The 18911-nt window shown below is 41.0% G+C and overlaps 2 protein-coding genes across 2 annotated transcripts in view; one reads left to right on the top strand and one right to left on the bottom strand.

Moving 5' to 3' along the window:
* Window positions 1-6142, bottom strand: part of LOC143301359 (tectonic-3-like) — a 21355-nt gene extending 15213 nt beyond the window's left edge. Inside the window, exons 1-6 of the mRNA XM_076615579.1 lie at window positions 5872-6142; window positions 5273-5393; window positions 4073-4182; window positions 3043-3182; window positions 1970-2072; window positions 1-81 (exon numbers count right to left, since the gene is read on the bottom strand). The exon at window positions 1-81 is cut by the window's left edge and continues 38 nt beyond it. Coding sequence (XP_076471694.1) covers window positions 1-81; window positions 1970-2072; window positions 3043-3182; window positions 4073-4182; window positions 5273-5393; window positions 5872-6139 — 823 coding nt within the window. The 5' untranslated portion in view covers window positions 6140-6142. The remainder of the gene's footprint in view (window positions 82-1969; window positions 2073-3042; window positions 3183-4072; window positions 4183-5272; window positions 5394-5871) is intronic.
* A 196-nt stretch (window positions 6143-6338) lies between these two features.
* LOC143301162 (uncharacterized) lies at window positions 6339-18149 on the top strand. Its single transcript, XM_076615243.1, has 6 exons — window positions 6339-6466; window positions 8041-8219; window positions 8770-8949; window positions 10252-10392; window positions 16229-16387; window positions 16938-18149. The coding sequence occupies exons 2-6, from the start codon at window positions 8091-8093 to the stop codon at window positions 16947-16949; spliced, it is 621 nt and encodes a 206-aa protein (XP_076471358.1). The 5' UTR covers window positions 6339-6466; window positions 8041-8090; the 3' UTR covers window positions 16950-18149.
* Window positions 18150-18911: the final 762 nt, after the last annotated feature.

The raw sequence follows: 18911 nt of genomic DNA, 5'->3' as shown, positions 1-18911 counted from the left end.
TCAGGGCAGGGGACGAAGCACACTCTGTAGCCAGGTTGTTGATGGTGCGCACACAACTGAATGTCTCGTCTGACAAATAAGCTGACAACATACACAGACCATGAAATGTACAGGTGAACATATCAATTCTCATGTCATGGAAGATGGCACACACACACACACACAATGTTCACACACACACACACACACACACACACACACACACACACACACAATGTTCACACACACACAATGTTCACACACACACACACACACACACACACACACACACATTACACATGCACACACACATGCACACACACACACAACATGCACACACACACACAACATGCACACACACACGCATACACTTACACTAATCCATTCACAAGCACAAGTGTGTCTGAAGACAGCTTCATTATATGATCAATGGACTCTTGCCATTGTTTGAGAACATCATTTATACTGATACTCCATTTCACTGCTTAGGAGGGTCTCAGGCATATTAAGAATCAATATCACATTAATCAGAATCAGAATCAATATCACTTTCATCAGAATCAGAATTGCTTTATCATCTAAAATAAATTTAGAGAGTGGTCAAGTGTGTGATGCAATACTTGTTGTGTTTTTGTTGCTGCTACTGCTGTTATTGTTACTGGTTTATTGTTATGTCTGTTCCCTTTTCAATAGTTCCTGTCTCAGAAGAAATATGAGGGTAAATGGAAAAAGTTTTCCATTGTACTTGTGCTCCCTTTACCATCCAGTCACTGTCACAGACATCCCCCCCCCCCCCAGGCTTTTTTTTTGGTTTGTCTATTTTGCTCAAATGTGTCCTAAAATACAAATGATAACGACAGGATAAGCAATCATGATGCAACCATGTGAACAAGATAATTTGGAACAGTTGTGCGAAACTGCATGATTTAAATACATATGTCCTTGTGAGCAACTTGACGAACCCTGAAAACAGTCAAACATTTCAAATGTTCATGGTACACAATGGCAAAACTGGTTAGGCGTTAGACCTGCTCCAGTGTTCATCAGCGTATCGAGGCCCTGATGTGGCATGGTGTTGTGTCCTTGGGGAAGGCACTTTTCTCCAGTTTTCCTCACACTAGCCAGGTGTGAATGATTACACAACTTCAGTTGGGGGAGGTTAAAACGGCAGAAAGGAGAGGACTGGGCCTCACCTTCCTTTGCCGAGCCCCAAACAGTGGATATTATGAATTCACTGCCCCAACGTCCATAAAAGGTGGGACTTTTAACTCACTTAGTACTGCCAGTTCCCTCCCCTGACTTTCCTCACAGATGGCCCATTTGTATCAGTAAGAAATAAAAGCGCAAAACAAAACAAAATGTCAGGAGTTATGAACTTATATTTTCCAAACTAATCAGTAACATAACAAATTAGCTGGGGATGAAACATAAAACTTCCTCTCTTCTTATGCCATCATCCAGTGAGATGATGAAAGTATCTATGATTTTTGTTCAAAATTTGCGCCCACTGATGACTTGTAAATGAATCCAAGAAACCACAAGAGTTTGAAACAGACTGAATTCAGAACCTTACACAGCCCCTATAGGCCCCCTTCATCTGATTCTGTTGTCTGCCTTGTGACTGAGAAGAAACTGTGTCAGACGCCACTGTTGATACGCACTGTTCATGTGACCAGTCACCAAGAAAATTACTCTCCTGCTCATGAGCACAGCAACACACCCTGCATTTATTGGTTGCAGTGGAGAGTGGAAGGGTCAGCTGAAATATTATTAACTTATCACATCATTGTATAAACTGGATGCCACTCCAAAAATTAAAAACTTTATAAAGCCCTGATCAGGGTCCTTCATCTGAAACAGTTGTAAACAGTAGGGCCTCAAGCAGGACCCATCATCTGGAGTGAGTTAACCTTTAACCTTGTGAGCAAAGTGACAAAGCCTCAAACTAGTCAAACAACATTTCCAACGCGTGCAGGTGTTGTGTACAGACCTGCTGGGTTGCTGTCTACACAGGCCATGGTGGTCAGAGGTCGCGGCAGTCCCAGCATGCCCACAGACTCTGAGTCCGTTACTGTGTAGATGGGATCCCCACTCTGCATGTGCACACACAATGCACATGTAGGCATGAATTTTTTCGACTCAAAATGAAATAACAATGAGGTTCGGTGAATAAAGGATTGAACAACAATAAAGAGAAGTAACTCTCTCCATCTACAAGGTATATAACTTGCATTTTGAGTCAAAAGACCTTCAAGACAGCCATCAGTTTGTTCTGTATTATCTGCACACTGTGTGTAGCATATTCAGAATCAAACGGCTATGCCAATCTACAATAAAAGTAAATTTGCATTTGCAAATTTCTTCTGTCATTGCTGCTGTGGGCACGTGTCAAATAGGAAAAACAAATAAAACTGCACGCAGGAAAAAATACCAAAAAAAATGGGTGGCGCTGTAGTGTAGCGACGCACTCTCCCTGGGGAGAGCAGCCCGAATTTCACACAGAGAAATCTGTTGTGATAAAAAGAAATACAAAATACAAAATGATCGGTATAAGGACAAGCCTAGAGCTTCCTTTTTTGAGGAAGTGTCTGGGTTTGTTCAAATGTACCTTTTATTTGCCTGTTTGCAAGCTGGATCAGTAGCATAAGCAGCACTAACTTGTGTACCTCGTAAAGGGAGAGAGTTGCCACTCTTTATTGTTGTTAAATCTGGATATATATGAATGTAACGAAATCCTGGCAAAAACAAGCAAGCAAAATCTTTAAGAAATTGGGAAAACTTGGAGTTGGAGAAATGAATAGATACACAAGACAAACTGGACAAGAACTGAAACAACTCAAACAACTACAATCATTTTCCTCCAGTTTTCTAAAGGTAACAAGTTAACAGCTTCAGAAATTTTGAAGTTACATGAAACAATTACAGAGAAATGTCAAAAAATGATGAGACATCATGAAATAGTATTAGTAGATAGAGAAAGGGCAAAGCTGACAAAACTTCCTTGACACTGACTTAACAGAAGACAGACAGCATCAAAGTCAAAGGGGCACTGGCTCTGGGTACCTTGTAGAAGGAGGCATTAAGCAGGGCATCAGAGACGGCGGGGCTCTGGAAGGAGAAGGAGGAGAACTGCTCCTGGTAGTCCTGAAAGATGCTCAGCGTTGTCACCTGGTCCGGCTGTGTGTAGAAATTCCTCTCTCCACCTGAACAGTGAAGAAAACCATGAACTCTCCACAGTTCACCGCTTTTTCTCTGTCTCCAGACTTCACACTTGGAACAACCCCTGTCTTTTGCTGCGTCAAATCTTTGCAAAAAGCTCTTTTAAGCTTAACCTTAAAAACCTACTTTTTTTTTCCAAAATAGTTTCCTATTACTGGTCTACAATTTCTGTAGCTTTCTACTTACACACATTCATAGTTTTCATCTTTCATCCCTCTGAATCTCAGCTGAGCATGCGTGTGAATGACTGTATGGTGTGTACGCGTTATTTGTCATGCTGCACAAGATTCAGTGCGATGAAAATACTTTATATCATTGCTATTATTATGATCATGATTTGAAAGAATAATGAGGCTAGGAGAGTAAATGGTTAACAATCAATAAAAGAGTAATAACTTTCTCCATTAGTCTGTACGAATGATCCTCATTATCATCATCATTATTATTATCATCATTATTATCATTATCATATCAATTATCATCATCAAATCTAGCACTTGTCCAGAAAATATCAATATCATGATGGAAAAAAAGACTGAACATTGATCTAAAATGTGTTTAAAAGTGGGGTTAATCAAGAGCTTCACAAAGAGCTTAAGCCATTCACAGAATGAGACACATACATACATGATTCCACACAAACATAGACACACATACACAAACCCCACACATTTACACATACCCTCTCACACATGTAGGCGTGCGTGCGCATGCAGGCGCATGCGCGCGCGCGCACACACACACACACACACATGCATAAACACACACACTTACATATAGTCACACACACAGTCACCCTCACACACACGCACACACTCATACAGTAACACATGCACACACACACACAAACACACAGAGAGTCAAACCCCCTTACTATTATCAGTGTAGATGCACAGCAAGTCATCTTGCGTAGTCTCTGACCGGACAGTGTCAGAGTTTTCAAACAAAAAAAGCTCTTTGGGGAAGCACACTCTATCTGGCTCCCTGCAATAGAATGTCCAATGTTCAGCTATAGGAATACATGTATCATAATGACTTTTCTTCCATTTTACAATTGTAATTTGTATCTTATTTTTATGGTCTCTGCATTCCTTGAACTACTTCTTTAAGTTAAAGTTTAACACTCTTTGAAAGGGGGCTGGGGAGTACTTTAACATTCAAACCATGACAGCACGGTACATAATACCACAGAATCTGGGACAGGTCTTTTTTAATGATGATTCCTAAGATAATCAAATCAATAGAGCAAAGGAAATCCAGCAGAGATTGGTGTCAGAATGCTCCACCCTCTTTCCAGAGCTCTCTATAATTTATTTCCTTAACATTAGCTATGCCCTAGAAATTGTATGCACATAAACAATGCTGGTCAGGACATTTGAGCAATACTCTCAGGATCCATTGACAAAGTGGATGACAATCTCAGCTCTATGATCCACATTATTTTTCAGTGGAATCCACAGCATGTTCTAACTCTGGGCTATATGCCAGTCAAATCTGGAAAGCTTGATCCACAGAGATCAGAGCCTACCATGTGGTGGGGTTTGTGTCTGTTGAATTTCTGAATGCTCAGTCATCACTTGTTACATGTTCTTGGTAATGTTCCAGGAGGTAACTCAATTTAATTCAGAATCAGACGTTTGTTTGATGTGCCTTCCAGCATGACTGCTAATCAATATAATGTCTTTATATACTGCCATTCACCAGCCCATTACAATAATCACTGCTCCAGAGGATGTTTCAGCTGAAATCTGAACATTTGGAGTTTTCTTAATGAAACAATCTACAAGTGTTATATACTCAGCCAATTTTTAATCCATACAAATTTCCTTATTTGTGAGCTACTGACAAGAAACTGTGTTTTTGGAGGTAACAAACACATGTATGATAAATGTGATACATTTTCAAGCATATGCACACACAGACACACAGACACACAGACACACACACACACACACACACACAACACACTGTCTCAAAACACTTCCAGTGACTAGAGGTCTAACTGAAGTTAACAAACATACATGCATACACACACTTCTGTCAGGAAACTGATGAAGAGAACACATTGACTTACTCCTGTGAAAAGGAAAGACACTGAGAAAAGGCCAATTTGTCAGCATCACTACATTCCTCATCACAGCAACAGTTGACATCACATGCATTGCCCGTCACATCACAAGGGCACTGGTTTACCACTGCACATACACATAAAAAAAAACATTACAAGGCAACTAACATCACTGTTTCTCTCAATCTTATTCACATTAATCATCATTTCTAATGCTTATATAACATCTACAGGCTACTTCATTTGTTAAAATGCGACTGCATTCATCATTTCATGATTCATGACTGACTGATTTCATTTCACCATGAAGGAATTTCTATGAACAGTTGAGCTGTGTGATACAATAAAGGCTATTGTCTACAAGGTGATTAATCATTAACAGAATTAATTATTTAATTCTCTCTCTCTCTCTCTCTCTCTCTCTATCTATCTCTCGCAGTGTTTTTCTTTCATCAATGGATCCTGTCAACATATTCATCCAGATCAAACACACACACACACACACACACACACACACACACACACACACACACACATATGTTGGAACTGCAGCGTATTGCTTCTGTTCGATTTCTTGAACACTTTTTTCAGCAAAAAATACATACAATTGACATTATTCACGACGCTACTAGCGGGAGTTGTTGCAACTGTAGTAGTGGTCGTCGTTGTTGGTGTGGTGGTCGTTGTTGTGGTGGGTGTTGTGGTGTCGGGGATCGAAGAGCTGGTGACACTTGTTGTTGCAGCATTTGCTGTTGTTGCAGCTGGCGTAGTTGTAGTAGCTGACAGCGTGACATCAAGACAAACACAAAACAAAACAAGGCAAACGGTGCAAAGCGCAAGCGTACGATCACGTTTGTTCATGTTGACCGCCATGATGTCAACTATTTCTGAGTCCCAGGGAGACAAACGCAATCGTCAGAATTTGATAATTTTTTTCCGAATCTATTTCTTTGTTTATCAATAATGACGAAGATTTGTTATTATTGCAAACAAATGAACATTCTCGAATTCCAGTTGAAGCAAGATTTATGCCCCAAGTGATAAAAACCTTTTGAGGTTTGCGGCTATTTCCGAAGTTTTGGGTTATTTTGATTTGGTTCCGGTTCGCCAGTCTACACATGGCCTGCAATGACTTGCTGTCCTTCACAGATGTTCAGCTGTTTACATTCATCTTGAGATCATCGTCCATCATTATCAGGGGTAAAGTTATCAGCTTTGGTGTTGTGGGGGTTTAGTGATAAGGACTGATATTGCATAATCCAAACAAGTTGGCATATCCTGTTCAGTTGATTTTTTTTTTTTTTTTTAAATCATGTCCGTGCGGAGAGGTACCAACTTACTGGAGTGGTCCCCATGGTCTGAAGTCCCCACTATCAGTATTACCCCTCTTTGTTCTCTTCCACCGACAGGTTCCAGATTATCGGTTTTATAAATGTTTGAGCTAAAGCAGAATATGCCCTTCTCTGCTACCACATTTTATTTTAAACTTATGTGACTGTAAGACAATGGAAAATGCTTCATTAGAATCTTGGCGCAAGACTGAATGAAAGGAAAGTGAGAAACATGTGGTGTCATGTAGCCTTAACAAAGTTGGGTAAATGTACACTGCTATGTAGCAGAATTGACGCATAGAAGTTATTCACGTATGATGCATAATATCTTGAGGTAATCTAAGAAAAGAGTGCAGCGTTTTGGCAATATCCACATTTCCTCATTTTGGAGATGGAAAAAGTAATGACATTGTGATTGGTATATAGATATAAATATATATATAATAAAAAATAATGACTATAAATATAGTCATTACTTTTTATTATATATATATGTATATATACTCTACATTTCACCACTTGTCAAATGCAATAAAAAAAATTTTTTTAAAGGTTTATAAAAAGAATGGAGGTGAAGAAATGTAGAGTATTATTATTATATATACGTTCCAATGTCACTAAACAATTAACATTGTAGTCTGTCTTCAAAACGAAAGTGTACAGGGGAAGAAATGTGGATATTGCAGTTGTTTGTTTGTTTTTCATTGTTTCAGTGTTTGTTTTTAATATTGCAGTTGTTGTTTGTTTGTTTGTTTTTCATTGTTTGTTTTGCCTTCGTTTTTGTTTTGGGGTAGTATGGTTTGGGTTTATTTTGTTTGGGGTTTCTTTAGTCTTTTGTTGATATCATTTTGGTTTTGTTTTGGGGAGGAAGAGGTTGGGGGTGTGAGAGGGGGGATGGGCCATTATATGTCTTTAGTGAGTCATTCACTGGGTGCATGGGTACTTATCATTCAGTGGCATGTCAAATTATTTATTTTTGTATGGTAACTCTCTCTCTCTCTCTCTCTCTCTCTCTCTCTCTCTCTCTCTCTCTCTCTCTCTCTCTGTCTGTCTTTTGTCCTCTTGCAGTCTCTGTCTCTGTACGTTTATATCTCTAGGCTCTTTCTCTTTCTTCCTCTGACTTTACTCTCTCCCTCATTGAGTCATTCTCTTTCTGTGGCAATTTGTCTCTATGTGCATGGATTTGTTTGTGTATTTTTTATGTATACAAACTGAGTGACACTGATTTTAGAATATCAGGAAGATTTTCTAAGATTTTATTCCAAGCTGATTGAAAGTTCAGATAACCACTTGAAACTGCTGTTAGTGTTTAACAAAAAAATCAGTCATAAAGAACCCACACTGTTAGCTTTAGTTATAGTATAAAAGATGAAATTGTACAATAAGCACTTATTAAACAAATGATAAGACCTGTCCCTTTTAATATGTTTGGTCTGTTTCCAGACTCACTCTAGTAACAGGTGTGAACTAACAAGACAGCAGCGGCAGTGAAGATGCGAACCCTTGACACTCAGGGTCACCCTTGCCACATCCCTGTGAAGGAGGAGACAGGCGTGTTGGGAGCAAAACGCAAGCACGATGAACATGCTGACGATCCTATGGACCTGGGCCATGCTGAACAGGTAATACCAAATGTCTGTGGTGTTGCGGGAGCATATTTTAAAATCTTATAGTGTATTACTTATTAGGAATCTGAAATGGAATCTTGGAGACTAAGACCATGTCTCTGATGTATTATCAGCCTGTTATACTTCAGAACAGAGAGAGAAAAAAAGAAAGAATAGGAAAAAAGACCAAAAATCTGTTCTAATGGTCTGCACTACTTCGTCACAGTTTATAGACATTAGTTGTGACATACAATTTACAGCCAAATAGCTGTTCATATTGATCTCATGACAAATGAATACATTTTCAACCAGAGGAAACTTCATGATGATCTTAAAAAATTCTTATGTGTCACATGAACAGTTGACAGCCATATGGCTGTTTCATTGTGAATGTGAGATGCTCTGTCTCATAAGCAGTTTCTAGCTAAAAAGCTCTTCATATTGATCTGATATGTCAAAGGAACAGTGAACAGCCAAAACGTCAGTTTATACTGTAGTGAGATGCTTTGTCATATGAACAGTTCACACCCCATCACCCAGTTGACAGTGAGATGGTATGTTGCAGGAGCAGTTGGCACCAAAGCGTCAGTGCAGGGAGGTGTTCCCTGATCCGGAGGGGGACAACGGTGTGGTGCTGAGCCACAGGCATCTGCAGCAGTTCTTCACGTCCTCGCAGCCCTCCTCCTTCCTTGACTCCATCCCTGACCCTATCCGCCACCGTCCGCTTCCCCTTGCTTCCACCCAGGTAGGTTTTCACTGACTGAACTTTCCTTAGATTCTGATGACCGTTAACAGAGTGTTCTTAGATATTACCCTGTAACGTATACATCAGCTTTTACTTTCCCCCTGCTCCTCCTACTCTGGTGGTTTTTAACTGATTTAACTGTTCTTAGATTTTTACGACTGTTAATAGATTGTTCTTAGACATGACCCAATACATCAGCCTCCTATTCTGACTGCTCCCCACAGTGTTGGGTTTCAACTGATTGATCTTTTCTTTGATTTGTAACTGTTAATTGCTCTTGGATATGACCCTGTCCATTTCCCCCTGCTTCCCACTCTGGTGGGTTTTAACTGACTTTAACTGGTCTTAGATTTTTATTACTGTTGATTATTCTTAGATTTTACCAGTGTGCATTGTTGTTCAGGATTATACATTGTTATCGTTAATTTTACTAGCATTATATAGTGTGATTGTTTAGGTAGCGCAGTGTTATTGTTTAGGACAATTCAGTGTTGTTGTTTTAGGGTAATAATGTAATTGTTAAGAGTACAGAAATCATGATTTTGGTGAGTTGAAGGCCAGCTAAGAATAGACGAGAATTCGACACTCCTGGGATCATTAAAATCCGCAAATAAGCTGCATCATTGTATAAGCCGCAGAGGTTGAAGCTGGGGTAAAAAGTTGCGGCTTATAGACCGAACTTTACGGTAATATGATGGTATTGTAGGACAATACAGTGTTGTTGTTGAGCCTATTGCAGTATTATTGTGGGATAAATGCAGTGTTATTGATTAGTACATTATTATTGATCTAGGTATTACAGTGTTGGTGCTTTGGGCAAAACCATGAGATTGTTTAAAATAGAGTAATGCAGTGTTATTGTTTATGTATATGTCACTTTTCTAACTGTGTTTAACCCTCTCTTTTTTTCTTTTTTTTTACAGTGTTTAGTTTGGGATGATCACAAAGTGTAGTATTTTAGACTAATACAGTGTGGTTGGTTAGGGTAATATACTGATATTGTTTAGAGTAATACAGTCATCTTGTTTGGGGTGCTTGATTTTGTGTTGACAATTTTTTATGTACATTGTTATTCTTTAGGGTACATTGTTATACATTTTTATTCTTTAGGGTAATAGACTAATACAGTCTTATTGTTCAGGGTAATACAGTTTTATGGTAAAAAAATGATAATTTAAAAGGTCATAAACTACTGTGAACTGCTGCATAATGCCCATGTGTCATGCCACAGGTTTTCCATGTACATGTTTATTGAGCGTGTGTTGTATGAACAAACATGATACTATGTTTCCACTCCTTCAGGAGGATGGGGACAGTGAGATCTACGGATGTATGAAGGATGCGATTGGCAGAGTACCCCCAGAGGGCTTCTCTGTGAACCTGACGAATGGGACGCCCCTTCACCACCCCACCACCAACCCCCAGGAGGAAGGTGCCAGAATGGTAAAGACGCTTATCTGTCAGTACAGAGTCCATGAGGGTTTTAGTTCAAATCCCGTTTTTGCCCTTTCTCCCACGTTTGACTGGAAAATCGAACTGAGCATCTAGTCATTTGGTTGAGACGATGGACCAAGGTCCCTTGTGCAGCACGCATTTGGTGCAGTGTAAAAGAACCCATTGCAACGAGAGTGTTGTCCTCTGGCAAAATTCAATAGAAGAAATCCACTCTGATAGGTACACAAGTATCTATATGCATGCACTCAAGGCCCAACTAAGCTGGGTGGTTATGCTGCTGGTCTGCCTAGCAGTTGTGATGTAGCGTATATGGATTTGTCCAAACGCAGTGACGCCTCCTTGGAAAACTGAAACTGAAACAACCCCCACCACCCCAACCACCTTCCCTGTCCAGTGCCTGCAGGTTTTCAGGTCAGTGTGTGATGATATCACATCAGGCGTCCATATTTTCCTGCCCCCCCAAAAGGGATGCCAAGGGCTCTTTCAGTTATGAATAGTATCCCCCAACATCTGGAAGTTCTGTGCTAGAAATTGCCCCTTTAATTACACATACTTAACCGTGACCCAACAAGTACAGACTCCGGCAGGGGTCTGACATTCCTGTCCTGTGCAAACTACTATCCACCTATGCGGAGAAAACGAAAGCAACTACGGCCAGTAACCTCCCGGAAGTAGGTAATCTCCCCTTTGTCCCGCTGGCTAGCACCCTCTTTTTCCAGCAGCCATCATGACTCCTGGCTGCTCTTCATGTGCTCTTCAGAGCAGAAATGAATGGAGAGACGCTTCCACACCAAGGCAGTGACCACCTCCCGGTAGTATTCAGTCTACAGAAACTGTCAGATAAACCCTGTATGAAACCGCGTGATCCATTTCAGTATGAAAACAAAGAGACAACCATCATCGAAAAATTAAGACGCAGAAGAAACAAAAGAACGGCACTGAACAGGATGCAAACTATTCAGCCCCCATGGTGGAATACCGACACAGAGAGAGCCTGGATAGAAAAACATGCGGCTGTCAAACTTTGGCAAAAAGAAAGAACAAAACCATCTCCGGACAAAGATATTGAAACAAAAATGAAAGAAAAAACTAAACAGTTTGAAATCATTGCTCAAGAGGCCAAAAATGACAAGTGGAAACAGTTTTGCGAGGCACTCAGTTATGACTCAACATTGACAGAGTTCTGGCAATTTTATCGTCGCATGGAAGGGAAAACGTGCACAACAACAACCCCAGACATGGTAGACACTGACGGAACCAAGCTTAAGACAAACGAAGAAAAAGGATCCGCCCTGCTCAAACGTTTCATACAACAGAGCGATCAAAGAAACTTAGATGAGAAAAAGAAATATGTTGAGGAGTTAAACCAAACCCTTACGCAGACTGGACCTGATGATGACTTGACAATAGATGATCTAAACGAAGCAATAGCTAAATGCAAGAAAGAATCAGCTCCTGGCCCGGACAAAGTTCGCTACTCGGACATCAAGGAACTATCGGAAGAAGACAGAAGCAACCTTTTCAATCTATATCAAAACAGTTTCCACAATGGACATGTGCCGGAGGACTGGACACACAGCTTCTTAAAACCCATACCAAAACCAGGAAAGGACCATCATCAGGTAAGCGGCTACCGGATCCTAACCATGCAAAACATTGCCAGAAAGCTCATGGAACGCATGATAGCCAGGAAACTTGCAAGGGATCTTGAACACAGGCACATTCTCCCTTCAAATCAAGGTGGTTACAGAACAGGCAAGTCCACATGGGAAAACGCAGCTGCGTTTGCGTATGAGGTGTATGAAGGATTTCAAAGAAAAGAAGAAACACTAGCAGTAGCAATCGATCTTGAAGATGCCTACAATAAGGTCCAGTTTGCGCACCTCATAGAGCTGCTACTAAGGTATGGAGTAAGTTTGACATTGACAAGATGGATAGCAGCAGCGCTTCAGGAAAGAACCGTCGTCCTACGCCTCGGAGATTGGATGTCTGCACCTTCTAAACTATCCATGGGACTGCCACAAGGGTCTCCGCTTTCTCCTGTCCTCTACAATGTCTACACGAAGGGCCTTGCAGACTTAAACAACAATGGAATAGCTCGGGTGCTTACTCTTGCGGATGATGGCCTGGTCTTCAAAACTTCAAAAGATGCTCAGGAAAGAACTAAAGCCGTCCAGAAACAACTAAACAATATTGCTCAATGGTGCAAAGACACAGGATCTTCCATCAATCCAGCGAAAGCCCAAACGTTGCTGTGCACCCTCGACAACAGAGCCGCGAGCAAATCACCACCTTCTGTGTCACTTGATAGGATTCAGATCGAGAAAACTGAATACCTACGCTACCTAGGAATACACTTCGACAGGATGCTGACCTTCAGAAAACATACGGAAAATACTGTTCTCAAATGCAAAAAGGGCCTTTCAGTCTTAAAAACAATGGCAACCAAAGGAATTGAACAACGCCACCTCTTCCTGCTATACCAATCACTCGTCCTCAGTGTGATCGACTACGGACTTGGGCTAACAACACTGTCTCAAAGCAACCTCCTAAAATTAGAAAGAGTCCAAAATGAAGCTATGAGGCTGATCCTTGGAACAACAAAAGACACGCCCACAGAAACCATGCGATACCTGCTTGACCTTCCTTCAGTGCAGGCCAGAAACAAGTTAGAACAGGTCAAGACCTACTTCAAAGCATTAGAAAACCCTCAAAACCCACTGCATGACGCAGTGAAAGAACCAAAAGGCAGCCGCCTAGGACGAGGAAGATCATGGATGGGGCAAGCAGAAGACACAATCCAGCTAGTATGCCGACTACAAGACCTGAAAGAAACAAAAGAATGGGAGAAAAACCCCGAAAACCATCTATTCAACACAGCCATTTCACCCACTCTAGGAAGACATTGTCGGGAATGGCCAGAGGGCAAAACTGATGCGGAAGTGAAACTACTCATAGAAGAAAACAGTAAAGAAGAGGACATCATCATATACACAGATGGCTCAGTCACCAAAGACCAATCCGGTTGGGGATTCACTGCGAAACAAAATGGAAAAACAGTTAGGGAAGAGAATGCTGCCTACAAAGTCACAACTTCCAGCCTAACGATGGAAGTTGAAGCTGTGACACATGCCCTCCAGTGGCTATCGTCCATCCATATGCCCGGAAACCAACATGCCATGATTCTAACCGACTCAATGAACCTCATACAGAAAATTGAAAACGGAATGGGAAGCCCAGAGTGGCATAAGGCAATGCGCAACTTTCAGATTAAAAAACTCACATGGTCATACTGCCCGGGACATGCAGGTGTTAAGGAAAATGAGCGAGCTGACAGACTTGCTGGTAACGCAACACCAACGAGCGGCCTACATCTAGGAAAATCGGAAATCCTCAGAAAAGTCAAAGAATATCAAAAAGACAGGTACAAGGCCATCACACCATCGATCGCCTCAAAGAAATAAAAGCAGAGAGAGGGAGTGGCCGTAAGTCTAACATGAAAGGTAGAGCACGATGCCTTGCTAATCAAACAAATATCGGCATCATTTCCAAACCAACATTGCGCAAATTTCTTCAAAACGGAACAGAGTCTCTGTGGGCTTTTCCAAGTACAATAGACTGAGCAACACACTATACACCACGTTCTTGGCATCAGAGATCTTTTCCCATCCCTCTTGCGGCCAGTCAGTGGCAGCCTCTGTGCGTGTGTGTATGTGTGTGTTTGTGTGCATGTGTGGGTCTGTATTTTTGAGTGCGTTTGTGCATGCGCGAGAGTGTAAGTGTACACAAGTGTCAGTAGAGGTCTGTGCATGTGCGTGTGTGTGTGTGTGTGTGAGGGGGAGGTGGGGGTGCGGGGGGAGGTGGGGTAGAGGATGAGGTATATGAGTGTATGCATGCCTACACTGTGGGAGCAATAGGATATTGGAACGTATATATATATATATATATATATATATATATATATATATATATATATATATCTTTGTGTGTGTGTGTGTGTGTGCCGTGGAAGCTGTGATACGTAGACTAGAAATGAGTGTGTGGAGGAGGGGGGTAGAGGAGGTGCAGGGTAATGTGTGTGGTGTGTGTGTGTGTGTTGGAGATCATGTACGTTTATATGTATTTGACTGTGCTTTCATATCTGTGAAACTGCATGTTCGGTGCATATCTGTTATGCATGTGTGGGTGTATATGTGAATGTGTGTCTTCATGTTTTACATCTATTTGCTTATATATCATTTATTCACCTCCTTTTTTCTTTTTTTTTTTCCCCTCAAGGCCTGACTAAGCGCGTTGGGTTACGCTGCTGGTCAGGCATCTGCTTGGCAGATGTGGTGTAGCGTATATGGATTTGTCCGAACGCAGTGACGCCTCCTTGAGCTACTGAAACTGAAACTGTGGGCTAAGTTATTGCGTATTTTCTGTCTGTCTGTCGATTCTCTGGCGTTCTTGTTTTTTGTCAAATGCCCTTTTTCTGTTACTCTTCTTTGTTTTTGGCTTCTTTTTTTTTTTGTCTTTCTTTTTTTTTTTCTGTCTGTGACGTCTCTTCCTTTGTTCTTATTTTCTGCCTTGCTTGACAATTCACCTTTTTACATATTTTTTTTTTCTTCGAGAAAGCCTTTGATATTTTTTCTTTCTATGGACTTGATAATTTGGCATTCTTACGGGGTTTTTTTCTTTTTCTTTGTACTTAGGATGTGTGTGTGAGGTGCATTATTGTCTCACTACACAGTACAAAGCAATGTAATACAGTTCCGTGCAGTGCAATATAACTTAGTATGATACAGTGATACAACTTCAAGGGAACAGTGTTGTGCACCACAATACAAGGCCTGATACAACTCAAGGGAACAGTGTAGTGTACCACAATACAAGGCCTGATACAACTTCAAGGGAACAGTGTAGTGCACCGCAATACAAGGCCTGATACAACTCAAGGGAACAGTGTAGTGCACCGCAATACAAGGCCTGATACAACTCAAGGGAACAGTGTAGTGCACCATAATACAAGGCCTGATACAACTCAAGGGAACAGTGTAGTGTGCCACAATACAAGGCCTGATACAACTCAAGGGAACAGTGTAGTGCACCACAGTACAAGGCCTGATACAACTCAAGGGAACAGTGTAGTGCACCACAATACAAGGCCTGATACAACTCAAGGGAACAGTGTAGTGTGCCACAATACAAGGCCTGATACAACTCAAGGGAACAGTGTAGTGCACCGCAATACAAGGCCTGATACAACTCAAGGGAAATTATAGTGCACCACAATACAAAGCCTGATACAACTCAAGGGAACAGTGTAGTGCACCGCAATACAAGGCCTGATACAACTCAAGGGAACAGTGTAGTGCACCACAGTACAAGGTCTGATACAACTCAAGGGAACAGTATAGTGTGCCACAATACAAGGCCTGATACAACTCAAGGGAACAGTGTAGTGCACCGCAATACAAGGCCTGATACAACTCAAGGGAACAGTGCAGTGTACCACAATACAAGGCCTGATACAACTCAAGGGAACAGTGTAGTGCACCGCAATACAAGGCCTGATACAACTCAAGGGAACAGTGTAGTGCACCACAATACAAGGCCTGATACAACTCAAGGGAACAGTGTCGTGCACCACAATACAAGGCCTGATACAACTCAAGGGAACAGTGTAGTGCACCGCAATACAAGGCCTGATACAACTCAAGGGAACAGTGCAGTGTACCACAATACAAGGCAATACAATGCAGTGCAGCACCTTAGAGTAAAATGTAAACGCAATACAGTACTATACCATACAGTATATTACACTGATGTGGTTCATGTGCAGAGTGGAGACAAAGGGGTAGAGTCAATAAACTGGATGGACATGGACGGAGAGACCTACTGCCCCCTAGTGGCAGACATGTATGTGGCGACGGCCGTCACGGATCGGGAGATGATCCTTGTGGGCTCTTCCACATCCCGTCATCAGACTGCATCAACACAGGTGACTGAGTGTGTGCGTGTGTGGTGTTCTGCAGTTGGTTGGTTGATTTGTGTGTGTGTGTTATATCTTGTTGAGTTTGTTGTCTTTTTTATTTTTGTGGCTGTCTTTACCCACCCCCAAAGGCATTGTCAAATCCTTTTTTTGTATGTGTAAATCTGTGTGTGTGTGTGTGTTTGTGTGTGTGTGTGTGTGTGTGTTGTTGAGTTTGTTGTCTTTTTGGTTTTGAGGGCTGTCTTTCAAAGGCATTGTCAAATCCTGCTTTTAATTACACATACTTAACCGTGACCCACTAGTGCAGACTCTGGCAGTGGTCTGATTCCTGTCCTGTGCAAACTACTACCCGCCTATGCAAAGAAGATGAAAGTAGCTAAAATCCTGCTTTCATATGTGTAGATCTGTGTGAGTGTGTGTGTGTGTGTGTGAGTTTGTTGTTGGCGTTTTGTTTTGTTGATGATGATGACGGTTTTTATGGTATGGTCTTATCAAGATATTCAGACATTATTCGCTGAAAATATTCTGCTGACATTGACTTGTGTTGTTATTTTTTCAGTGGCCCATGTGACGTGTGCACCTGCAGTGTTAGATAAAGTGGACATGTCCAGCACATTGCTTGTACTCTGACTCAGGCTGACACCCCAGCTTTCCTCTGATCAAGAATACGATGACAAGATTGCGGCATCTCACGCTCATTATAATGGTTGACGGGTATTATTATGTGTTCAACAGGAGAAAGGACTTGGTCACCTGTTTGTCTGGTACCTGTTCAGTGCTGACATGTTAAGAAGTATGAAAGTGTTCTGTCAGGGGTGAAGTATGCAAAGTCATTTAAATAGTATTTTGTGTGAGTGTGTGTGCATGTGCAGTCAGATCTTTGTGAGTGTGGTATGATGTTTATGCGAGAGGAATTGCTGTGTGAAGATTTCTAATGTTATCCGTGTTGGTACATGTGTGATGGACAAAAACGCAGTTGTTGGTTTTTTTGTGGTTTTTTTTTTCCTTTTTTTTCTTCTTGCCTGCATAACTTAAAGTACAGGTGTGGGCTGGACTATGCTGATTCACTTTGTGAAGATTTAAGGTGGCCAGTATGGTGTGTGATCACATTGTGTGTGTCTGATCATATTATTATGATTTGCATATTGATTGTGGACAGAGTGCTTCCACCCTGTGTTTTTTTGTTGTTTTTTTTATCATCCTGGTTTGTCTTGATGTATCAAAAAGGATGGCATTTTTAACACATAATGATAGATCTTTTCTACCATTTTTCGATTCATGTGTAAAAGTTGATCCTGATCTTTTCAACACATTTTTATTATCTGTATACAGGTTGATCTCTTTTTTTTTTTTTTATAGCAGAGTTGAGGTTAACCAGTCAGTGAAAAGTTTGATACATTTATTTGGGCATGTATATTTGTCTGTGTGTGTGCAAACAAAGTGTGTCATAAATTGACGAAAGATTTCTAGTTATTTGGAAAAGAAGAAGATGAATGTGTGTATATCCAGTGAGAAGTGTGGAACCTGTGAGAAGTGTGAATGACCAGTGCCAAGTGGAAGAAAAGTGTGTACTGTAGTCACTTGGGTTAACCAGGAACATTTTTTTCTTCTCTTTTGGTGTGTCACATATCACCAAGATATTATCAAGTTGTGAAAGGATTACAGACACAGATCGGATATCTGGGAGAAATCACAGTAAAAATGCCTGAAAGCACTTGCAAAAGTCGACATATCATGTCATTCAGTTGTCCTTTTTTTTTTTTTTTTTTTTTTTTTTTTTTTTGGGGGGGGGGGGGGGGGGGGGGGGGGGGGGTCTTTTTTTTTTGTCTTCCATCTGTGCTCATGATATTATGTTGTGGTATAAAACAACTCTGGCATTACATGGTGACTGACAGAAAGGTCAATCTGTCACAAAGGTTCTTTCATGCTACAAGTTGGATTTGGTGCCTCATCTTCTTCTTCATTAATGGGCTGCAGCACCCATGTTCACTTGTATACCTGAGTGGGCTTTTATGTGTATGATTGTTTTTACCCCCACCACATGCCGTGTTCATAATGCCATGATTAGGAAAGTGACTCTGTTACCCAAATGTCTTTGTGATACTGCCAAATGCTGTTCCCCTTCTTTCCAGCCAATGGCAGGCATTAAATGTCATTGGTTTGATGTTTTTTTCATGTGCCTTTCTTCTTCTTCTTGTTTGGTAATTAATGTACTCAAAAGAAAGCTATGACTATTGTTGTCACATATAACCACAAACATTTGTTATCTATATCAGAAGCGTCTTGTCTACAGAATACGTCTATGAGTTGGATGTGTAGAATGTCCATCTGTAAAGGAAAGTTATGAAATAAAGGTGAAAGTAAATATGAAAGTTCAGTCATTAATTAATGGACACAAAGTGCAAGAAGAAACACTCACAGGCCAAGATCAGTGTATTTCTCATTTTGAGACTTCCATGCAAAGTCTTCATTGTTGTGAAAACCTGCCTTTAACCTTCCTCAACCATTTTCAGTTTCAGTAAAATGATAGGAA

The sequence above is a fragment of the Babylonia areolata genome, chromosome 27 (genome assembly GCF_041734735.1).
Source record: "Babylonia areolata isolate BAREFJ2019XMU chromosome 27, ASM4173473v1, whole genome shotgun sequence".
NCBI lineage: Eukaryota > Metazoa > Mollusca > Gastropoda > Neogastropoda > Buccinidae > Babylonia > Babylonia areolata.
The sequence above is the reverse complement of the archived record's forward strand: the minus strand, read 5'-3'. Positions and strand labels throughout refer to the sequence as shown.